Genomic DNA, 23,406 nt, shown 5'->3' with positions numbered 1-23,406 from the left:
GTAGCAAGTTTATGTGCGGTACAAGGTTGACCCTAGTTTTTTCTTCCCCAATACACTTCTTCTAAGTAAGTGTGCATTTTCCTTTTTTCCTTCTTTTTATGAGGAGCTTAAGCTTAAATGAGAAACATGTTTGTTTCTTCGACGGGAAGGTAACATGGTTACACTATGTTTTGTTGACTTCGATTCTCCAACGGGCCAACCACTGTTCAACTTCTTTAACTAGGCGTTCATTTGTTAGAAAGCCTGCAGTGCATATCAAGTAAAACAGACGGCTTTCGAGTAATCCCGTTCTGATGTTAGACCCTCGGGCTCTAAGATGCGAATCGAGAATTTGATAGTTATTCCTCCCTGATTTTATAGATGACGCCTTCATTCCAGATATTGCGAGACGTCAAGGAATACGGCCAAGATGTATTTTCTATCTTTCAAAGCAGAGCTTATCTCCGAGGCTAATCGATGAGAGCTTCATGCTTTCTCCAGAACCCGAACTGGTTTCCTCCTAAGTACTGAAGCTTGGGTAGAAAAGGTTTCTCTTTTTAGGGCCGCTATGGCCTTGGTTTAAAATGAATAGCACGAAAGGTGCATTTCAATGCATCTTAGGCAATCGAAGGTGATAGTTTTTTCTCCATGCGGTTGGCAGAAAGGCATTTTAAGTGTTAAGCAGAGACTAGACCCTTCTCGGCGTCACCTCTCGACCAGCCACATTTGTTTGTAAGTGCGAAGCGATGTACCAGCCAATCAGTCTGTTTTGTTATTGGTAATACTTAGTAGGGATCGAAGATTTGACAATGTTATGAGGACCATCACGGCGCTTCACAGAATAGATCTGAAGCTGGGTATTATAAAGTTACATTTGTCGGCGAGCTGAGTCTCCGATTCTCCTATCTCGGATTAAAAATCACAACCAATAACAGTACGATAATGAAATCCTCGCGCGGTTATTGGCAGCCAACCGAGCCTATTTTAGCTTACAAAAACTGTTCCGCTCGAAATGTCTCACCATAGGGTCAAAGCTCTTACTGTATAAGACAATGATCTTGCCAGTCCTCATGTATTCCTCGGAGACTTGAGTTCTTAGCAAGAAAAATTGCGAACTCTTGGCCGCGATCGAGAGAATAATCCTGTGAAGAATTTTTCGCCCCCTACATGGGGATGGACGATTCCGTAACCTACATAACAACGAAATCTATGAGCGATACCATGACCGTCAAGTTGTGGATAAAATCCGGCTCAATAGGTTACGGTGAAAGGGTCACTTAATCAGTATGGATGAGGATGATCCAGCCCGGAAAGTCTATAAGGGCAATATCTATGGTAGAAAAAGAAGACGAGGCAGACCCTCCATGAGATGGAGCGATGGCGTAGGTCAGGACGCCAGACAGCTTTTAGGGATATCGAATTGGTTGACCTCGGCACAAAACCAGGATGTCTGGAGTTCCTTATTAAGGCAGGCCTGGACCGGATACCGGTTGTTGTGCCGTTGATGATGATGATGAGTCTCCGATATAAAGAGGATGTCGGTCCCACTGTTCACAAGGAATGCTTGTAATTATACTGTAAGTTGGCTGATACCATTCAGATTGCAGTGGCATTGACTGATACCTTTCACATTGTCCACTATAACAGTGCTAATTTTTGCGGGAGGAGTTTAGTGTTTGGGTTCGACTGAGTTCTTGCATTATGTTTTGAATTGATACCGGGAATTGGTTCGTGATCTGAATGAGTTGGACTATTCTAGATTTAAAGTAAGAAGCGCCATGTTGTATTAACTCGGGACGTTTAAAGTAGCGTTTTAGATACCTTAGCCTTGGTTACATCGAGGAGGCATATACCGGTACAGATGACGAATTGAAGAAATGTAAAGGATGCGAAACAGATGCGATGACTGCGGAGCTAAGGTAAATTGCATACTGCGCAACGGGAGAGAGGACGTCGATCATCGGTACATTGCAAGCAGGAAAGTGCTCGGAGTACAAAAAAGCTCACAACGCAAATCACAGATGAGATTGAAACAATTTAACTGCAACCACTGCCAGGCGGCGCAGAAACTACTCTCGCAAACTACCCGCAAGCAAAATATCGATGTGTTCATAATTAGTGAGCCATATTGAAATCACGGTGAGGACATTTGCTTCTAGAATCAAACCAAGCAAGCGGCGCTATGGGATTGCGAATAATAAGCCTTCCAGGAAATAATGGAGCACCCTGAAAACGTATTCATCAGATGGAAGATGAAAGGAGTCCAAATATAGAGCTGCTATAATCCCCCGCGCAACAGTATGCCGAGTATGGGCAAATGCTGAGCGATCTAGTTGTGGACGCGAGAGTACGTGGGCCGAAAGTCATAGCCGGGGAATTCAATGTGTAGACTCTTGAATGAGGTGCTCACACAATAAATGTGAGAGGATGTGTCCTGTTCAAATCATTCACTGAACTAGATGTGGTACTCGCGAACGTTGGAACTTGGCTGGAACTGCGTTTTCATAGGAAGGTGTCTGATCTCTAATAGTTGACTTGGCATACGTGTGCGCCGCTTTAACCAGAAGAGTTGCTTGTCGAGTTAGTGAGAACTACACTCCCAACGACCATCAGGGAATCTGTATGGAGGTCGAGCCTGAAAAAGAGCTCTCGCAGAATTCTGGGTGTGTTGCCCAGTTAAAGCCTAATCAAACACAGCCGCGATGTGACAGCGCTGTGACCAGCACGTGATCCGCCCGGCGAAACTAAAAAAAATCTTCCTGGAATTTAAAAGAACTGATTCATACTAGACTAGCACGTGGAAGTGACTGTGCTTTAGACTTTGAAATCTTCCTTCCGTACGTTTTCTGCGGCACTCGTGCTGGGAATATTCTTAAATGACACGGCCATAGAAAACGTCACCCAGATCACCCAATAAGTGACGAAAGCGTGCCGCATGTTTCCGGGTAAGAAAGTTTTACTGGATGTTTAGGGGAAAACCCGGTACCAACGGTCGCCAGGAGGAATGTAGACGGGCCGTTTAGTGGAGATGATTTGCAAGAGGAACTGATGCAACTAGTTGCGCAAAGATACCCAAATAGACCCTTGCGGTGAAGCTCACAGTGTGGTAACGAAAAGGATGCAACGATTACCTTGAGCGGCTTGTCTGTGCCTTCAGAAAGAAGTCGTTACAACTCTGCTTCTGAGTGAAATTATGCGGTGTTTCCAACGATTAATTAATTGAAGTAATAAAAACTTGTTTCTTTTTCGTTGGTGTGGATATTTATTCTTGCAAATACCGATATTTGGGGAACTTGTTAGCAAACTTGTTAGCACTGATGAAGGGAACAAGTGGTTCCCGAAATTTGCAAGAATAAATATCCACACCAACGAAAAAGAAACAAGAAGTTTTTATTACTTCAACTCTGCTTCCTTACTACCAAAGGAGCGAACGACAAGCGATGGTCCAGATCAACAGAGTGCAAGATACTTCCAGTGGTAATAAGTCCCCAGATTTGGACATCATCCCTAACAGAGACTTGAAGCAATGGCAATGAAGACTAGGCCTGGCCTACCTCTCAGAGAGGACTTTTGTATAGGACGGATGGCGGCCCCAAAAGAGTACATCACCACAATGAGCGTCTTACAGAGCCCCGTACTGGGTCACCTGCTGTGGAATGTCATGTATAATGGTGTGCTTCCCGTTCCAGATAGCTGCACACGGTTGTTGGCAACAGAACCCATTTCAGCGTACAAAAACTGTTTCACTCGAAACATCTCATCGTAGGGTGAGCCTACCGTGCACGATAATTATTCAGCCAGCTAATCCTCATGTATCTCACCGAAACGTGAGTTCTTAGCAAGAGCTCTTAACCGCGTTCCAGAAAAGCAACTACCGAAGAATTTTCGGCCCCTTAAAGGAGGCTGGACAATTACTTAGTGCATATAAGGAGGAAATTTATGACTTCTTCCTTCTTCTATGGTAGTAGATAAAACTCTGCTGGATACATTGCGATGAGTAGTTCATCTAATTTGTATGAATGAGGATGATCCAGCCCGGGAAATATATAGGAGCAATATCTATGACGCACAAAGAAAACGTGGCATACCCTGCCTGAGATGGGGATGGGCAGGACGGCAGACAGCGTTGGTGGACCTTCGCGCAAGACCGCGATGTTTGGAATTCCTTATTAACGCAGACCTAAACCGGACACCCGATTGATGATGAATATGATGAATAATCAGCATCTTTTTTTGTTGAACTTCTAGTTGAAATTATGAAAAATTAAGTGGCCTTAAACCTTGCCGACAAAATTGATAATAATGAGAATTATTTTAGAAGCCGATAAGACTTCCAGGATGTGAAAGGCTTCCGTCAATTATGTTCCATTCTATATACATTTCCAATCTAATTGTCGAGCACCGACGCGACGTACGGCCATCTTCTGAAATCTGAGTGAAAACCATTCACAAAGAAGAATTTGACGTTTGCACTAGGGTAAACCTATAAATCCCATTGGTAAATTTCTCCTTTGTTCACCGAACCCCAATTTTCAAAATCGTTTTGGCATTACCATCTACGGAATTTCTTTTACTTGTCAATTGATCAGGTTTTCCAGATCAGATTTCGACGAATATGTAACCATTACGAATCAGATATTCGAGACTGAATTGATCATTGTGAAATGCCGCATTGAAATCATTGCATACCGCAATAAACCCCCCTGATTACCATAGAAAACAAATGTAAACGAAGTTATCACTTCTAAACGATGATAAATCGAGTCGAACTAAACAGTGTCGTACAATAGATTTTCTTGTAATCGATCTGCACGCATATGGGGAGAATGTGGCAGCAGCAGTCGCTGCAACAAGTACTCCGCGAACTATCCCAATTCTCCATTACTTGTTGCATTTCATGTTGCGCTTTGGAAAAAAAGACCAATTGATGTTGACAAGTGGATTCAAATTCGCTGATTCGAAAACGGTGAGCTGAGGACTTAAAGAAGTCTCCAAAGGAATAGAAAAGAAATGATTTACTGCATGTTCAGCAAACTCAATTTTACCTAGGTATTGTGGTTCCAATCCTGTACGGCCACGAATTATGGTGGCTATTAAGCATGAACCCGTACCCTTTCAGTGGTCATTCAAATTTCGCTTTCCGCAGATTTCCACATTCATCCGCAATATGCAAATGATTTAAAACCACTGGAAAAACGACCATATCAAAGTGGGTATTCTTGAAAATTGCTGTCTTGATCAGGGCGGCATGTCTACTTGTCTTGTTAAATAGTTGTTCAACGGAGACAGGGAGGATGGCAGGCAGCAACCATAGAGGATGGAACGAATCGCGAGTAACCGCAACGGCGTCGCATGGTGCTCCTTAGAAAGCCCGGAGCACCATCGAAATGAAAGGCAGCACCATTACCAATTCCATCGTAGCACCCAGGGAGTTTGTGGAATGAAATACTTCTGGTGAATTCGTAATCAAAGTAAACTACGTTGAAACGGAAAGCTACAATGAGGACAACAAAACAGCTGCATTTCATACGGTTAACTTCTCATTATTATATCGCACTGCATTGCATTGGTTGCATTGCACTTCGGGTACATTGCTTTTTGCTACTATTCGCTAGTGGTAGAATGATGATTCGAATTCAATTTTCTTAAGAGACCATAAATTGATTTGGTAGACTGCAACCGTTTTCAGTCACTTACATTGTAGATGACCTGATTTGGGTGAGATAATGTTGTAATGAATGTAAGGAGATATCTGATATGTTCGATAATGAATAAAATTATTTCCGGTTCAGCCAGAAATACGATATTTTCAATTTAAAATTTTGGAAGCAACATTCATATCAGAACAGAATTTTACTCCCACGTATACTGTTTTCGCGTGCGCTAGCCTCGTTTCTCAGCGCTGTCAAGTTAGTTTTCTCAAAAGATGTCAGAAGGACAATTTAGGATCCTGTGTGGGCGATTGTGGGAAAAAAAATTCGCGTCTGCATCGAAGGTTTAATAATCAAGATTTTCGCGATAGACATTGGCTAAACCATCGTATAGGGGAACTCCTACATGTTAGAATCGCCTATTTAACCTTCAATGGAAACGAAATTGGCTCGATACCAGATTGTGGAATTCAATCTAGCCAGAGCATCGCGAACCAGAGAAAATGCCAAACCGAAAACAGAAACATGGTTCGCATGAAAAGACGAGACCACAAAGGGATAAGAAGAAGGGAGATAAGAACTGCTGAACCACCAAATGCGACAATCCACAGAAAAATCGCTCGCAAGGAGCCCAAAACCTTGATGGGAAAATATCAAGGTAGCCTGTTGACATCAATGCGATCAAAACTAACTGTGGCATACACCTCTAACTGATCCAATGTGACTGTGGCCGTACACATCTAACTGTTGTCCATCAGATATAAAACTAAGCTTTTTTTAAAAAAAATTCGAAGCTGACCAAACCGATTTGTAGCATCGCAGCACTTCTTCTTTTCTGCTGGCAACAGGACTGTCCTTATATCTTCCTGGCACAAGAACCATGAGTTCGGTTTAATCTGTAATATGGGCTCATTTAAGAGGACTAGGATCTTCTATGATCAAAGTTCCGCAAGACCGAGATACTGTGTCCTATTTCAAAATTATTGGAAGCAACCATGATGATTCAATTCTGTAGCTGAGATCATATTACAATATAATAATAATAATCGTTGGCGCAACAATCCATATTGGATCAGGGTCTTGAAGTGTGTTAGAGTACTTCATTCAAGATCGTAACGGTACACTACAGGATTACAGAACCCTGTAGGAGGCATTTTGCTCAGCATTGCGCTCGCCGGAGATAGTTATCCTGATTTGATTCAGGTACTCATTCACAGCTGAGTCAACTTGTATCCGACGTCAAATCATGATACAAATCCCACTGCCGCCAGGGAGATTTGAACCGCGACCTTCCGTACGACAGCCTTATGCTCTAACCGCTCAGCTATCCGGACACAATATAAGGTTGAAGGCAATAGAAGATAAGGTTGAAGGCAATAGGAGAATAGCGACAGTTGCCCTGTATACCTTATGATTGCGATCTCGATCGACGCAAGAACTAAGTGATCTAGTAACGTATACAGAATCCTATGTTCTAAAATTCTTATAAGTTTGTGATGCGAACGCTCAACATATTTGTTGAGGTAGTACCAGGTGCACCCCAAAGGGTGAAAAGCTATTTGATTTTATTACTTCCGTTAATCTTATGACTGGGAATGACGGGTACACTCCTACTTTCGTCGAGCCAAGAAAAACTGAAGTAATTGATCTGACAATTTGCACTTCAATGATATAAAGAGTTGATTAAAAACTGGCAGGTGTTAGACGAAGTCCCACTGTCAGAGCATCGTTACTTAAAATTTAGTCTATTGCTGGCGAGCAGACTATAATATAAAGACCGAATCCTAGGAAAACAAATTAGGCAACGGTCAGTTGAAGCTCAACTGGAAAACACGAGGCGAACAGGTTAAAACGGTTTTAGTGTTACTATTACGGTGAGGTGATTGACTGAAACAGATTTCCTAATAATATTTGCGCTGTGAACAAAGGAAACCACGATTGAAGGTTTTCGTTCAAAAAAAGAAACGCAGCTTAGGAGACCAGTATGCAACAACAACGTGTACAACGACGTCGTAGATAACCCTTCCAGGATATATGATATAACCATACCCATCATCCAAGAAAGACATTCCTAAACGAGAAACTGCAGCAGCACGCTCCAGCGTGACTCTCCTGAGAGTCAAGCGACTACTGAACTTTAGTAACGATCTGGCCTGATCTTTGCATCAGAATTCGTAATCACAATTATATAGGTAGAATAGCCAGTAACCGTCAGAATACCACTTCTGAGGTAATATTCTCAAATGTGGAATGTATCTGAAACATTGACTTTTCCAATGATTCAGGTACACTTTAACAGGGACGCTTCTTCGAGACATTTTTCAAACGCAAAAGATCTGTCGCCGATGCCCATGGCCTTCAAACACTGTTGTTCAATGATGAACATGAAAAGTTACTGATAGACCTGTTGAGGAGGGAGGGTACTCCTCCAGTACCACAGTTTTCTGAGAGGACCTCGCAATAAAAACTAACAAGATAAGTTTGATTTTGAAATTTGGGTTCCTCACTAGTTGCGGAATTCCTCCCACGGAATGAAAAAAAAACTTTGAGTTAGAAAAACATGAAGATGCGAGCCTTGTAATCAATTACTAAACAATCCCCATTGACATAAGCGTTTTTAATATAGATAAGACCCCTCAAGTTTACACATAAGTAATTGGATTTTGATAGCCTGGATTGGTGGACCGTATAACACTAGAGCCGTGAAACGAAAATCTGGGCACGAGACAAAAGCGCGAAAAGGCGCTCTCCCTCCACAATTACCTCGGTTCCGAGGAGAATTTCTGTCATTAGGCCTATTTGTACTGCCAAGGCATGATCGATTGATTTACCGAGTGGACCGAGACGTTACCCATCAGAGATATCCATGGGGTCAACCTAGTGGACGTACTTTCTAATACCTGGGTAGCTCGGATTCGGATCACCCGTCCCCCGACAAAATTCATCGGCGCTGGTGGATCTAAAACAACCGCACACTTCTCAGAATTGAATAGAATTGTCTGTCCTAATCACTCTCTTAGGGCCAAGAAATGTCCTGGGAGGAGATATTTGCCCATCATCCGAAATAGTGTGCCAGACCACGCTGAATCGTTCGTAGTTCTTGCACCACGTGAAGAAGCTCATCAGAAGAACAACAAACCTAATATTCTCCCTACGAAAAACCTTTCTCAGAGCCGACCAAGGACAAAAAAAAAAACGCTAAATCAACCTAATCCTTTACAAACCTGTAAATTTTTTTTTCTCAAAACGTTTTAAACGCCACGGGCCAGGAGAATGAATTTCGTTTAAACGGGAGTACACTCTTTTCTTCCCTATGAATCAGACAGAGATCGATACGAAGTGAAGAAAACAGAGCCGCCATACCGGCCAGTATCGAAGCAGACCCTGAAATGTAGATTCGATGCCAAATAACTGAGGGCCACTAGGCCGGGAGATCAATATGGGTTTTTGCGATTGAATTTAGGCCTAAAAGTTCATAAGAAAAATTGAAGCTGAACGACTATAGACAACACCGTGAGTTCGCTACTTGAGCACTGGAAATGTTGGCCGGGGATCGTGATGCTAATCAAGAAACCATGTTCTCCGACAAGGCCCATTTTTCGTTCAGCGGCAACAAGCAAAATTACCGTTATTGGAGTGATCACAATCCACAAATGTTTGCTTCACCCCATCCAGAACTTCTAAAGACTTTCCAAGAATAGTAGATTTTAATGCATCGCGTAGGCACCAAAGGAGTTGTCACTCTTTTTTAATGTGTAACCAATCCACCGCCACGTTCGCCTTCTCATCAACAACAGCATCAGGTCAGCGCACACGTCGCAGACAAATATTCACGAGAGTCAGAGCTTCTGAATAACAGTAGTCACTTTCCATGCGCTACTGTCATGTGGAAACATAGAAGGAGCATTGGCAGGGAAACAGTCTCTACTTGATATCGATGTTGAGTTAACTGTATTCCCAGATTTTAGACAAAGCAACAAAAGCGGATCTAGTGTTGCTAATGCGTCGAACGGTGTTAAATTTCGCGTCGCCGTCGGCAGAAATTACGCTTCCGAGATATACAAATAGACCCAGGCATTGAATGTGCTGCATATTAATGCAGATAGAAATAGCACGATGACCCGTCAGATTCTACTTGCCTCTATTTCCAAATACAAACAAATGTCATCAGCGTAGTCGAGAGGTTTGAGTAAAGATATCCTGGTCCATTGAAGCCCTTCGCATCCTCCGTACAAGGCAACATGAAGAACATCATTAGTAACAAGAGGAAATAATACCGTTGCCAAGGCACAGACCTGGCAAATTCCGCTTTCGACCTCAGATTTCTATGAAATTTCCCCCGATGCAGCATATTCGTCATCAAGTGTCGCTATGATAGGGGTCTTCAGTTTCTAAGATATGCCCCTTCAGCTGAAAGCATTCTCGAAACTGATGAAAAGCAGGTGAAACATGCAGGATGTTCATGCGGTCAGGACAGGAGGATTGAGAGGAGAACCGGCCTAATTTCTGTCCATCAAGCTTCTGAAATATCCTTGGTGCATTCCAGGATTGTTTTGACTATTATCTTGGTGAGGGCAAGGTGCACACAAATACCTCTTCAATTGTCGCATTCAAACTGGTGCCTTTTTTCGTAATTATAACCATCATCACCTTTTTCCACTCTTTGGGAATAGTCTGGGATTCCCAGGATTTCTGTATAAATGGGAGTAGTAGCTCTGCAGGAGCAGCGACAAAGAGACTATTAACCGTACAAGGCAGCCCTCCCACTGTTGAACGGCAGGTGGATCATATAAGCGATCGATGCTAACTGCTAAGTGACCATTGGACGATCACCCCTTCTGAGGCCGTTGTTAACGCATTTCTTGTTATGTATATCCAGAAAACAACTTCAAAATCTACTGTGGATCACAATGTGGCCAATCTCATTACTCGTACGGTGTGGATCAGGTGAAACCCAAGCGACCTTATGCCAAGGGCTGTGTTCGAAAAAGGCGCCACCAATGACAAGGTGGTGAAAGTTGTTGAAATTCACAAACCTCTCACCGTTGTAGTAACAGTCACCAAGATCATGTTTCCCCATTAGATGGTAGAACATGGTGTTGTCAGATCCTACCTTGGCAGTCAGATCATGATCATAATTCATTAGGAAACTTTTTTTGGACTACATTTAATTTCTCAGTTCATGCGTAGCACTGTACTATTGAAATGGAATATCGCAGTGAGTATCCTATCCGAAATCGGGTCCCAAGTAATGAGAAGGAGTTTGCAGCCGCGGCTAGAGTACTCGATGAGAAAGAGCATCGAATCTTAATTTTTTATCTGAGCCTTATAAATTCGAACACAGGTATAAATATAAAAAGATGGAAAATCAATCAATTGTCTAAACTTATTTGCTGTTTGGAATAAAAAGGATAATCCAGTCTAGAGTGAGCACTGAAAGGCTTTCAAGCTATACTCAGTTATATTATGTTGTAAGTATTGTGCTGTTTGTGTGTTCAGTGATTTTTTTAAATGGATCGTACGAAGGGAGATCGCTTTAACGTTCAACGTCATGCTCGCACTAAAAAACGAGTATTTCATGGGAATCGATACTTATCACAGAAGAAAAAGGACTTCGCATCAACATCAGCAAAGAATCTTTTAGTAAGCATGAACATGGATGTTCCAATTGCGACAAGTTTTGTATATTGTATATTGGATTTTGCTTTTTCTCCGGTATTTCTGCAAATAATAAAATATACGTAGTAGTAAAAAAGGAATGCGTAGGACATGTCGAGAAAAGAATGGAAACGCGGCTTAGAAATGCAAAGGAGAATCACAAAGGGATTGGTGGAAAAAGGGCTGGAAAACTTACTGATAAGGTTATTAACGACCTCACTACATTTTTTTGGGCTAGCTATTCGTCGACACGCAAATTCGATAGAAGGAATGAAGCAAGAAATTTGGGCAACCTTCTTCCATAAATGTTCTACAGACGAAAATCCTCAGCATCAAAATTGTCCAGCAGGCGAGGACAGTTGGTGCAAATGGTGCAAAGCGGAAGCTAAAGGAGAACTGGATAGTTTCCACCACGAGAAGGCACCTTTGACTGAAGAAGTTCAAACAGTCATCAAACCAATCTACGAAGATTTGTCACGAGATGATCTCTTGAACAGATCTTTAGGAGCAGAAACCCAGAATAACAATGAGTCGATAAATGCGTTGATCTGGATTTTCGCTCCTAAACACCTTCATTCTGGGGCCAAGTTCGTAGAAATAGCCATTTTTCTGGCTGTAATTACTTTCAATGAAGAATTCAATGGCATTCTCAAAATTCTAGTGACAATGGGATGTCAAGTTGGTCACATATGCCAGATTTATGCCGACCGCCGTAATGAAGCGCGAATTTGGCGGTCCGAACGACGATCGACTGACCTCTCTAAAAGAGCCAGAATTGAAACCAGAGAGCAACAATCGGCCTTACAAGACTTTTTTGAAGAAACGGAGGGTGCTCTCTATGGACCAGGTATAGCAGATTAGTTAGAGATTAGAGTTAAAATTTTACTGTTGATAATCACATTTAAATTTTCAAATGCGTTTTTCTCGAAACTGCATCTTGAAAATCGGCTGCCACCATAGCTCAAAATCTATCCAACCAAATTCTTTGAAATTTTCATGACTTCTTTAATACATATTTCTTCGGTCCGCAAACTAGGATAATTGCAATCGGATGGGTCGTTTTTTTAAAAACACCAAAATCCAAAAAATTAAGTTTAAAATCCCCCCCAAAAATTTACCTTCTAATATTTTCTAATTATCCTAGTTTGCGGACCGTGGAATATTGTCCACATTAAAATGCCGTTTAGTTTTTTTTCCTCAGATGAACACAGTGCCCCCCAGCGTGGCAGCAGAAAAACACCTTTTTTGGGGATGGGTGCATAAATTGACACGTATTCCGAAAACTAGCTACGATATCAAGCTGAACATATACTAGAGATATCAATAAACATATGGTGAAAAAATCACGTTTCTATCTTTATCCAGTCCTCCAAAATAATTTTTCAAAAAAAGGCAAAAAAGGGCCTTCACACGGGATAAAGAAAATTACTGACGGTTTCGTCCAGGGCAAAGGCAACTCATCAGACGCTGCCTCGCCTCTACCCTAATCGCTCCACTTATATATAATCGCAAACACGACATGAGTGCGAATTATGGTATATTGGAGTGAACTCCATCGTATGTTCAGACCTTAACTAGGCCGATTTGTTACTTGAGAATTGCGGAGGTCCTGAGTCCGCATCAACTCGATGACGGACGGGACTCACATCGTGTTTGCGAATATATATAAATTGAGCGATTAACACCTGTCACCACTTTCGGTCACGCTGCTCCTACGGCAGAGGTGAGGCAACGTCTGATAAGTTGCCTCTGCCCTGGATGAAACCGTCAGTCAACTTTTTCTCGCGTTCAAGTTAGAGAAAGTGGAAGCTGTGGCGGGCCTCGATACAGTTGTCGAGGAGCAGACGTACATTCCAAAAACTAAATTTGCCCTAATAAGATAGCCAAAGATCGTTATTGGTAAGTCCGACATTATCCAAGGTATGGACAACGTCTCTATAGCAAGAAAAAAAATTTCAGGTTGCTAGTCCATAGATTTTCTTCGGTTTTAATGAAAAACAGGCAATACTTTGAGTGAACTCTCAGTCCCTACCTCTCAGAGGGCACACTACCAATATTATTAAAAACTTCCCCTACTCCCCGAGGCAGCTGGATGTTACACTGCACCATAATAACCATACCTCTGCCTTTTTCAAAGGTGCTTGGGACCATCTTTGATGTCTTTCGAAGTGAGGAAGAGGACCCCATTACCGCCAACGGCAGCCGCGATCATGTGACTTGACACCTCTTGACTATTTCTTTTAAGGTTACGTCAAGTCCTTAGTCCAGGCCAAGAAGCCAATGACTTAGGACGAGCTCAAGGCCAACATTCGGATCGTTTTTGCCGGAATAACGCCGTACATATTAGACCGAGTCATTAAAAATCGTACCAACTGCTTAAAGTACTGCCAGTGAAGCTGTAGCGACCATTTGAACGATATGCTGTTCCACGCATAAGCTTCAATAAAAATTCAGAATCAATTTCACGCTATTGCTGTTTTATTTAAATTTCTTTCCCTATCATTCTTATCGGATCACCCATTACGTTAACCTGTAAATTATAGATGAGTTCATTTCATTTCTGAAACTCATTTAAAATTAAATACTCCTGTGGTGTGAATGTAAATTTATTTATCGACTAAGCGCCTTAGTCGAAGAACAGAAATGTTTTACTTGATTCTTATCGTTCTTATCTGTCTGATAAGGGACCACATTTTATATTTATCAAATATTCGACTCTCCGCATCGGATTACAAAAGTTTCTACTGCCCTTTGTACTTTTAAAGTACCAGCAATTCAGCAACCCTGACATAAAGCTAGTGTCGCAAAATCTCAATGGCTCTTCTACCATCCAACAAGACAACCACTAAAAATTTCCTAAAAGTATCTAAAATGTTGTGGGCGAGAACCAGCCGCACGTAACGATGAACTTGTCTTCTTGGTGACCATCCAGATCCAGTTATGCCTAGAATCCCACAGATCTCGTGAAGGCTGTCATGAGTCTCCATCGCCAACTGTCCAGCCGAACTGATTGTTGCTTCTCGTTAGTGACTGGTCGGCCACCTTTAAGTCTTGCAACGGTGGCTACTGCCGGCGACTTGCGCTCTTTTGTGTGCCATCGGCTACCGCTCCAAAAGAATTCCACACGATATCCGGTCCATGGTTGTACTGTCGCGGTCATTTCCTTCTATGGCACATCGGGATCCATTTCATTTGGCTATTTGCGTTTCATCTTGCGATCATGGACGAATAGAGAGCGATATTGTTATCGGTCGTGGCGAAGATTGAGTTCTTTCGGATTCAAGTTTTTTATGTTCCTGCTTTGGACTTCTTTTTGTCTCAATGTAGAGAGTTCGATGCAAGATTCGTCATCCGAAAGGAATTTGGCGGCTAGGGGTAACATGGAGGGAGATACTTTTCATGTGAAGGAACAGGTCAAGGAAGGCCGTTTGCACTAGACCCGGATCTTCTTCGAGATTTCATCTTAACAAAATCGAGAAAATAGAAATGCTATGATTACTATACTTGAAGGCCAGTGGCTTTAATGACGAGGATGTTTTATGGACCTGTTAGTTAGGGGCCCAATTCTGCTGATTTATATGACAACCGGAATTCTCAAGTATAGAAATGTATAAATGGAAAGATAATTGGGAAATCCCCGGATTACTTTCCTAACAGTATCTCTGCAGAATTTAAGAAAATTGTCGACCTGCTTCTGGGTCTAATTACATCTATCAAATAATATATTTACACGTTTTTCGGATACGTAATAAAAATGGAAGAAAATTCGGCTTCACAGTCCACCTCCAGCTTCAAATCTTCCCATTACTCGTTGACTATGTAACAATGTTTACGGAAGCAACATTGCAAATTGAACTTTACAACCAATTCCCAGGTTATTGCCTAAAGAGATGTTTCCCAAGCCGCATCTTAATTTTCAATTAATCTCGCACTTCCTTAATCTGGGTCAATTGAAATTTTTGCGATTCTGCCTTGCAGCACCCGCTGGCGCTGACATGTATTTTTATCAATCTTAACTGATTGCTTCCTCGCCCCATAGCGATTCCGCGGAGGCCAAGTGCTATCTTACACATATTCGCTGCGCTTACCGAGAGAAACACAAACCAATTTTGAGTAATATTTCATTTCATATTGTGGAGTTCAAAGGCAACAAATTGTATATTTACACTAAGTGGATTTCCCGCCCGCACCACTGCGGAACAGCTTACGTACACGAAGCAGTTGAGCTAAACTTCTTGAGAATCTATTTGCGACTTATCTCATACAAAGTTTGTTTACAAGTGATGCGGCCGAATGGGCGGTCAAGGGTACTTTGGGGTGTGAAAAGTGTGGAATTTCATGAACTTTTCCATCGAGCTGAAGACGAAAGAAACCGGATGCGCTCTAGTATCTTATTCAATCTTCTAACCATTCACACGCTTTCTGCCGAGGAAATTTTTAGATTAGATTTGTTAATCACAAAGAAAGATTTCAGGCTGAACTTGAAGATTTGTTTACACTATCACTTCGGCTGTTCTTCCAAATAATTTGAGGAAAGTGCATGTTTGGTTTAATGACTCATTTGTTAGCAAGTCAAGCCACAATGAAGATAACAGATTTGTACAAATTCTGGACATAAAGTTAGACCCCTGTCACTTGCTATCTAAATGCTGAAGATTTTGATATGCGCCCCAACAATCTGCCGTGTTTAAGTAATCGCACGCAAGCCATAATCTATTTCCAGTTATAGTGAGGATTTTGCTCACATGATCCAGTCTTTTTTATCATAGATCGGCCGTTGGGAAGAACTGAATCTGGATTTATACTATTGGCACGGATGGAAATGCCGCTAATATCAAACTGATGGCGGAGATATGGACCGCCGTTGAGGTGAGACTGTCGAAATTTATCCCCTGCTTTGGTTCCTTCCAGATAATCTGTGGGTACCGCGTAATAGCATGCGAAGACCAGTTCGCCTAGCACGTCGCTAAGATCATCGGCGCCTGGGGAGGTGCGCCGACATTCCCTGGAGACAGGTTGCTCGCATTTAGGTGCCGAAGATTCATGTGGACAAGGACAAACTCATCCAATCGCTGTGCTTTCAAAATCCCAGGATCCCCATGGACACGGATTGGTAATCAAGGAGGAGGAACAACAACCAATCGTTCCTACTTCGCATAAATGGAGAATATTTGGAGGAACTGGAAAAGTAGTGTTTGTTAAGAACGAAAAAGTGAAAGTGTTCCGTTCGTGGAAACTAGACGATGACATGGACCCAATCAACACCTACTTCAAATTCTTCGAGGAAATAAAGATCGACGGTATGACGGAGAGTGACTACGCATCTCAGCAAATTTGTTGATCTTCCTCTGAGAGAAAGGCATCAACATCGCATTGATTTAGAAGCCCGGAATCGGAGGAAGTCTAATCCTCAGGGGATTACAATATATACCATAGCACGAAAGATACTGAGCATAAATCCTTGCCAAAAGAGTATGCACGCCTTTCTGTGTCAGGACCTGAGTTTCAGCAACTTACCCGTGGTCAAAGTGGAGCAGGTGAAAGCAGAGAACGCGTATGTCTCATCGTTCAATAAGATTTTTGCCAAGGAACATAGGAGCTCCTCCTTTTTTGAAAACTCTAACGGCCGTGGAAGGAATCTTTGGTGAGACTCTGATCTGCTAGTCCGGACGCACTTTCGCTAACAAAGGAGGCTGAGTCAGGACCCCGCTTGAAAGTTTTGCAGCCCCAATCTTTTAAGTGTATCGAATCAGTTGATGCAGTCGAGTCACAGATTTCATGTTTTTTTTTATTATTGTTCAATTAGTTAAATTTTTATTCTTTTTGTGAAGAAAAAAAAACGTTAAGCCGCAGGAGACTGCCGTTTTTTTTAAGAAAGATGTTGAGGAGGCTGTCGCCTCTGACGCATCGATAGTGCTTGTGGTTTCACCTGTTGTTATCATTGGAACTCGAGTGGTTCCGCTCCGGGAGTGAGTTCCGTTTCGGTTGTGATAAATTTTCACGTTTTTCGCTTGTTGTTTGGTTGAAACGACTCTTCGTTTTGTCTAAGTAAATCCGTTGTCGGAAATGACATTTGGCCGCAGTCGCGGTGTGGGTGCCACCGCTTTGCCAACGTAACCTGGAGGCCTCGTTCCGACAATTGGCGCAGTTCGCACTCGCGGGCATCACTACTGATGCCACGCGATTCAATCACGCACTCGTCGGCCTGGACGAGGAGTCGATTGGATGCATCGCCGACGCTATGGAGAAGTGTTCATACTCGAAATTAAAGGACAACCTCATCCAGTGACTGTTGGTAAGTAAGTCAACATAGATCATACAGTTGGGCGGGGATAAGGTCGGAGTTGACTACGACTACCGGAAAACGCCCAGGTCATCTTGGCCTGTGCGCACTCCGGATCTTTGGAGATGTTAGCAAACACCGCTCAAAAAAACCACGAGGCTCATGCGCGCCGTCGGTAGTGTTGCAGGAAGTCACGGTCCAAATTGCTGAGCTTCAGTAGACGATGGCAACTCCCGCGGTAACAATCGGAGCTCGTTCACGGTCCGCCAACCAAAATGAACGATCGGGTAGTCGCGCGTCCGGAACCTCAACGGGTGCTGCAACTTGCTGGTATCACCGCATCTTTGCCGACAAAGCAAAGAAATGTACTAGCTCGTGCACGTTCACATTTCCAAAAAACTGAACTCGTTGGTAGCTCTGGCGGCGGCTACCTAGAACGCAACTTCACGCCGCCTGACATTACCTAGTCCACACAGGGCAACAACTCAAACTAGCGGCGGCAAACTCTTCAACCATACACACTTACGGCTCCAGGCAAGTGAACGTAAGTTTGGGACTTTGACGAACGTTCTCATGGGGTTTTGTTGTTGCGGATATCAGCAGCTCCATATAAGGCGCAGACTTTCTAGACCACTATGGATTGCTAGTGGATCTGCAGAATAGGTCTCTTATAGATCCCGTAACTTCGCTCAGGTCTTCAGGAAAACTTGCCACCTGCGCTACTGTCAGTCTTTCAATCATTTTTGAAGAAGTAGCCGACCCTCGCATTCGCGCGCACTATAACTACCGAAAGTAGTCTTTCGCAACCAGCTAAGCATGATGTACAGCACCACATCTGCACTACTGGCTCCCATATCTTCTCGAAGGTGCGTCCATTACCACCCCAGAAACTCGCTGTTGCTAAGAAAGAATTCGACAGCCGCACAACATCGAGCGATCCTTAACGCCTACCTGTCTGGACCCAAGACCAAAGACTCATGCGTGATTGCGTGGTCCACAGGGGCCATCCAGACATTTGAGCTAACCAAACGATAGCTGCCGTATTCGTTGTCGGCTTGCACATCACAGTAGGTGCTGCCCTTCACCAAAAGGTGAACTTAATCTGGGAGCCGTTGAGCTTCTTTTCCAAGAAATTGAATTCAGCTCAACAGAACTACAGTACTTACACTTACATCGCAAACTTTCAGCCGCGTACATGGCAATAAAATACCTCCGATACTCCTCTTATCTTCGCGTTTAAGCAGAAGCCCGACAAAGCGTCCCCTCACCAAATCCAGCACTTAATATAAGCCAGTTTATTTCGGACATATAACACGTGTCCATTAAGGACAATGTAGTTGCAGACGCTTTGTCACGCGTTTCAGAAATTAAAATCCATGCCACGCCGAGGCACAGAAGAATGACGCAATGCTTCAGAGCCTCAGAGACAATTCCAAATATATATTTCGGAAGTTTCTCCTTTTCGGTTCAACCTCCGAAATACTCTGCGAGACCTCCGAAAAGGAACCTAGGCCATACATTCCGGCCACTTTTGGCAAAGAAATATTCCATGCAGTACACGATCTTGCGTACCCAGGCATTCGGACAACGAATCGGCTGGTCACAAGCAATTATTTCTTGCCCTGGCTAGACAGTGCATCGCGTGCCAGGTGTAAAATCACCAAGCACGTACAGAAAGAAGTAGGATCATTCCCTCGGTCTATAAAGCGTTTTCTTACGACTCACATCGACATCATTGGTGCCTGCGAGATTCGCATGGCTTCAAGTATTGCCTCATAATCATCGGTCGGGGCCGACAATTCCACACAATCGTGCGCCGAGGCCCTTTGTCGGGAATGGATCCCACGCTTTGGAGTTCCAGCCGAAGTCATTACTGGCCAGAAAATGCAGTTCGAGTCTACCCTGTTCTCGATGTTAGGCAAACTCCTAGGTTTCAAACGCCATCAAACGACTGCATACCACCCGCAATTCAATAGGATGCTGGGACGCTGACATTGAACACTTAGGGCAGCTATAATGGCACACCATGACTCTTCGTGGCCGCAAGTCCTGCCTTTTGTTCTACTAGGCCTACGTACAACCGGTCGTAAGAAGTTTGCCGCCAACTCCGCCGAGCTAGTATACGGGAGAATTTGAGACTCCCCAGCGATCCTGTGTTCGATACCAGGTCAGCCCTTTTCATCACTGGGTTTTTGCGCTTGCGCTGACCAAATTAGAATCATCCCCGCCATCCCGGCATTCTTCGACGAAAGCTAACACACCCAGGGACCTGGACGTCTACACACACGTCTTGGTTCTCGAGAGGCCTTGCAACCAACATATGAGGGCCCATATAAAGTATTGAACAGAGAGGAGCACTTCTTTAGGCTTGACGCCGACGGCAGGCCCAAGGTCGTCTCCGTGTCCAGCCTTTTGCCTCATGGAAGAAAGATACAGGGCCGTTAAATTCAATCTGCGTCCCTAAAATTGGGGGATGAGGAGTTTTGTCGCTGAACCCAGTATCATCTGGAGGAGAGATAGGGTGTAGGCGCTGTAGTGTGGAGTCGTTTAGCGGAAATTCGTCTGAGCTCGCCACCAAAGTAGAGCAACTCACCACAACTGGAAACTCACCCACCTCTTGATAGTAGGTTAACAGGCACGAGGCTGGCGAGGCTACCTGGTTTGGTTGAATTATTTCAAAGTACAATAATTAGAAAAAGAGTTAATACAGAATAACAATAATCAATACCATGTTTTCTACAATAATGACTTTTCGACAGCGGGAAAGTTTGGAAATTTGCAGATTGCTAGCTCACGAATCTCTATCTCTAACGACAAGCAGGGAATGCGTTGAGTGCATCCTGAAATCCCAGTTCCTATTGGAAACTGGATTTTCAGGCGGAGTTAACGCAAATTGCAAGAAAGATGAATAAACTTTCAAGACTTCTCTCAGAAGTTTCTTGGAACAAAGAAAAATAAAGATGACTCCAGGAAAAAATTAAGCCATAGAACCGGTGGAACTTCTTTCATTTTGGCCTAGCTTCATCGCCCAATTTTGCAAGAAGGAACATTTTAGGAGATAAACCGTTGTAAGACCCTTGGCTTCGCCGAAGCCAAAGTTAATTTATATTTGCAACTAAAACAGTAAAATCAACCTAAAGTACAAGCATCTCATCCAACAGCAACCAGCACGGCAGCTCGGAACAGTTTTCAAACCTGCCAAGAGTTTGTCGCAGATCTTTCCCCGGCTTGCCGTTAACGAGATTCGTCAGCCAACCGGTCACCATGAGCTGCATCGAGCAACAGAAACCATTCCAACCGACAGTTTGTGCTTGGGACCAATCCCGTGAGTAACAAAGCATCGGACATTGCCGCGGACAACGGGCAACAGCGACCCAACTCGGGGCTACTGTTCTAGCGGAGGGCAATGGGCGAAAACAGGTGTTTGCTGGCCAGGCGGGGCCATTCCGAGGCCAAAGGAAGTTCCCACAGCTTCTGGCGTGGAAAAAGACGGCTCGGCAACGAGTACTTGGCGAACGTTTGAAATTGACCTGCGATTACGCATGCTCGAGGTTGCAAAAGGCGCCAATTTCAGTGCCAGCGACGATGACATGTTTTGAATGAACGTGACGTTCGTTCGCGGTCCATTGAACCGGTAAATATTTCAAATTTAGAGCGACTGGCGGACGACGGTTGGTTGGATTTTGTGATGGAATTTGTACCTATTTCTGCGTTTTGTCATGGGAATTTACCTGATAATATGAGTCGGCCATTTTGCGGCAGTCCTTGGCTGGAGGCGGATGTGTGAATTGATTCCCTCTGCCTCGTCCGTCGCTCTAATGATCCGCGGGAGCTGTTGATGATGTGCCCCGGCTGGTTTGAAGCGGCCGAGGTAGAACGTTCGCGGAAGGCCTCGGAACTTTCTCGTCTGCTTTTACTCCGAAGTTCTCTTAGTTTCAGACGTCCGCCTGCAGTATCTCTGCCGTGGCAATAGTCAATCCCACGACGCGTGCTGTTTTACGAAAGACACTGTGCTCCGCGCCCCCCACTCGTACCTGTGTTGCTTCCACTGCGCTGCCGGCGACGCAAGCGGCCCGTCCGCCCAGTTCCAAGCCCGAGCGTTCTTCTTTTTGTTGTTATTTATAGACACACGACCGAGCGGCATCCGTATCCGAGCATCAACTTATCTTCTCGCCGTAATCCACTTGTCTTCACATTCGCGGACTGTGCGGCCCGTCCGCGATCGCACCGACACAACTTGAGGCAGTTTAGGGACCGGACGAGGAAATTGGAAAATTGCGACAACGAGAACGAGGAGTGCTGCAGCGGGCAGGGGTTACCAATCGCTTCCTTGGCAATACTTCACTATGGGCAATGGTGGTGGCGCTTGCCGGGGAGACTGGCTACGTCACCGACGAGCAAAATAAAGGCAAGTGACGAAATTGCGGAGATTTCGCGTCAGATGAAAATTGCGACCCGTTTCTATCTCAGGCTCTGAATGACTAAGTGGCAATCCCGAAACTAAATCAAATCACTTTGTGGTGTTCGACGCACAGAATCACTGCCGGGACCTGGCGTTTTCCGCGGCCAACAACAGGATGCAGTTTTGTCCCTTGGGTCTCGACTGTTCGCGGGACAGAAGCTGCACTGGAACCCCTCAGGCGGGCACCGTTTTCCACCAATTGCACTGACCTGGACCGGATGCAGTTCGACGCGGCCACTCACACTCACCACCCACAACAATTCGACTAGCACGCAGCCAAGACACGATTTCGCCAATTGGCAATAAACTGATCTGAAATGTGCACTGAATTCAAACGGAAAAACGAAAATAAATAAACCTGAACGGCGACCGATTGGCACGAAGACACGAAAACGCACGGAGAACACCAGACGACAGCAGTCGACATCACACACACGACGGCATGTTGCTTACCCACTGCTGCCAACCTGACGGCGTGGATTGTTACAGCGACTGAATGTTGTTTTCGACCTGTTGCGTCAAGTGTTTGGTTGGCCGCAATTGGAAGATTGTCCAGAGGAATTTGACGTTTCCATATGCATTGCTCAAAGGGGCTGAGATTTGGTCTAAATTTGAAATTGTTCGGACTATGCTCAGGAGACTGATGGAATTAGGCATATTAATCAACGTGCACTTTTCAGGAAATTGGAAAAATATTAAAGGAGAATCTCGATAATCCGGGATTACCAATTATCGGGGGTGTAATATAAAGAAAATTAATTCTGGGGACCGGCAAATTGATACGAATTAGCCGGAAATACGAATAATCAATGTACGAATTATCGGGATTCCACTGTATTATGTGTATAATGTGAGGAAAATCATTCAAGAAAAAAAAATGCAGCCCACAAATAAATAAGTTAAAAGAAAATGCATATTTTACATTATTCATTTCATAAAATATAAAGAGAGCGTCAGAATTGTTACCAAACAACGCAGACCAATCGTTAACAATGGGACGACTAAGGAAGTGAATCTGTGACATCCAACATCGTTGACCAACCACAGTACAATGGGCAGTACAGCAATCTTTACATATCATAATAACACAAAAATGAATTAGATGAAGGAAGATGACCGTCGTAGCCCGTCCCAAGCCCGGTTTTGAAAGGGGGAGGAATGGAGAGCTTCAGTCTGAATGGCTAAACCCCACCGCAGCGTCTCAGGGGGTAGGTGAGGAAAGTGCGGGAACTTTGCAGTCTTGCAGATTACTCACTGAGGAAGCTATCACCACACCGGGCGGTTAGGTATAAAATGCAATCCATCTAAGGAGAAGATGGAGACACTTGAGGTCCGGTACGGATATTCGGCGGGGTTGTCTGGCTTGGTGACTG

General features: G+C 43.9%; 1 protein-coding gene across 1 annotated transcript in view; it reads right to left on the bottom strand.

Moving 5' to 3' along the window:
* Positions 1-22,500, bottom strand: part of LOC119652732 (serine/threonine-protein kinase N) — a 263,540-nt gene extending 241,040 nt beyond the window's left edge. The window contains exon 1 of the mRNA XM_038057059.1: positions 21,303-22,500. Within this exon, the coding sequence (XP_037912987.1) occupies positions 21,303-21,323 (21 nt within the window). The 5' untranslated portion in view covers positions 21,324-22,500. The remainder of the gene's footprint in view (positions 1-21,302) is intronic.
* Between the last annotated feature and the right edge of the window lie 906 nt (positions 22,501-23,406).

The sequence above is a fragment of the Hermetia illucens genome, chromosome 1 (genome assembly GCF_905115235.1).
Source record: "Hermetia illucens chromosome 1, iHerIll2.2.curated.20191125, whole genome shotgun sequence".
Taxonomy (NCBI): domain Eukaryota; kingdom Metazoa; phylum Arthropoda; class Insecta; order Diptera; family Stratiomyidae; genus Hermetia; species Hermetia illucens.
The sequence above is the reverse complement of the archived record's forward strand: the minus strand, read 5'-3'. Positions and strand labels throughout refer to the sequence as shown.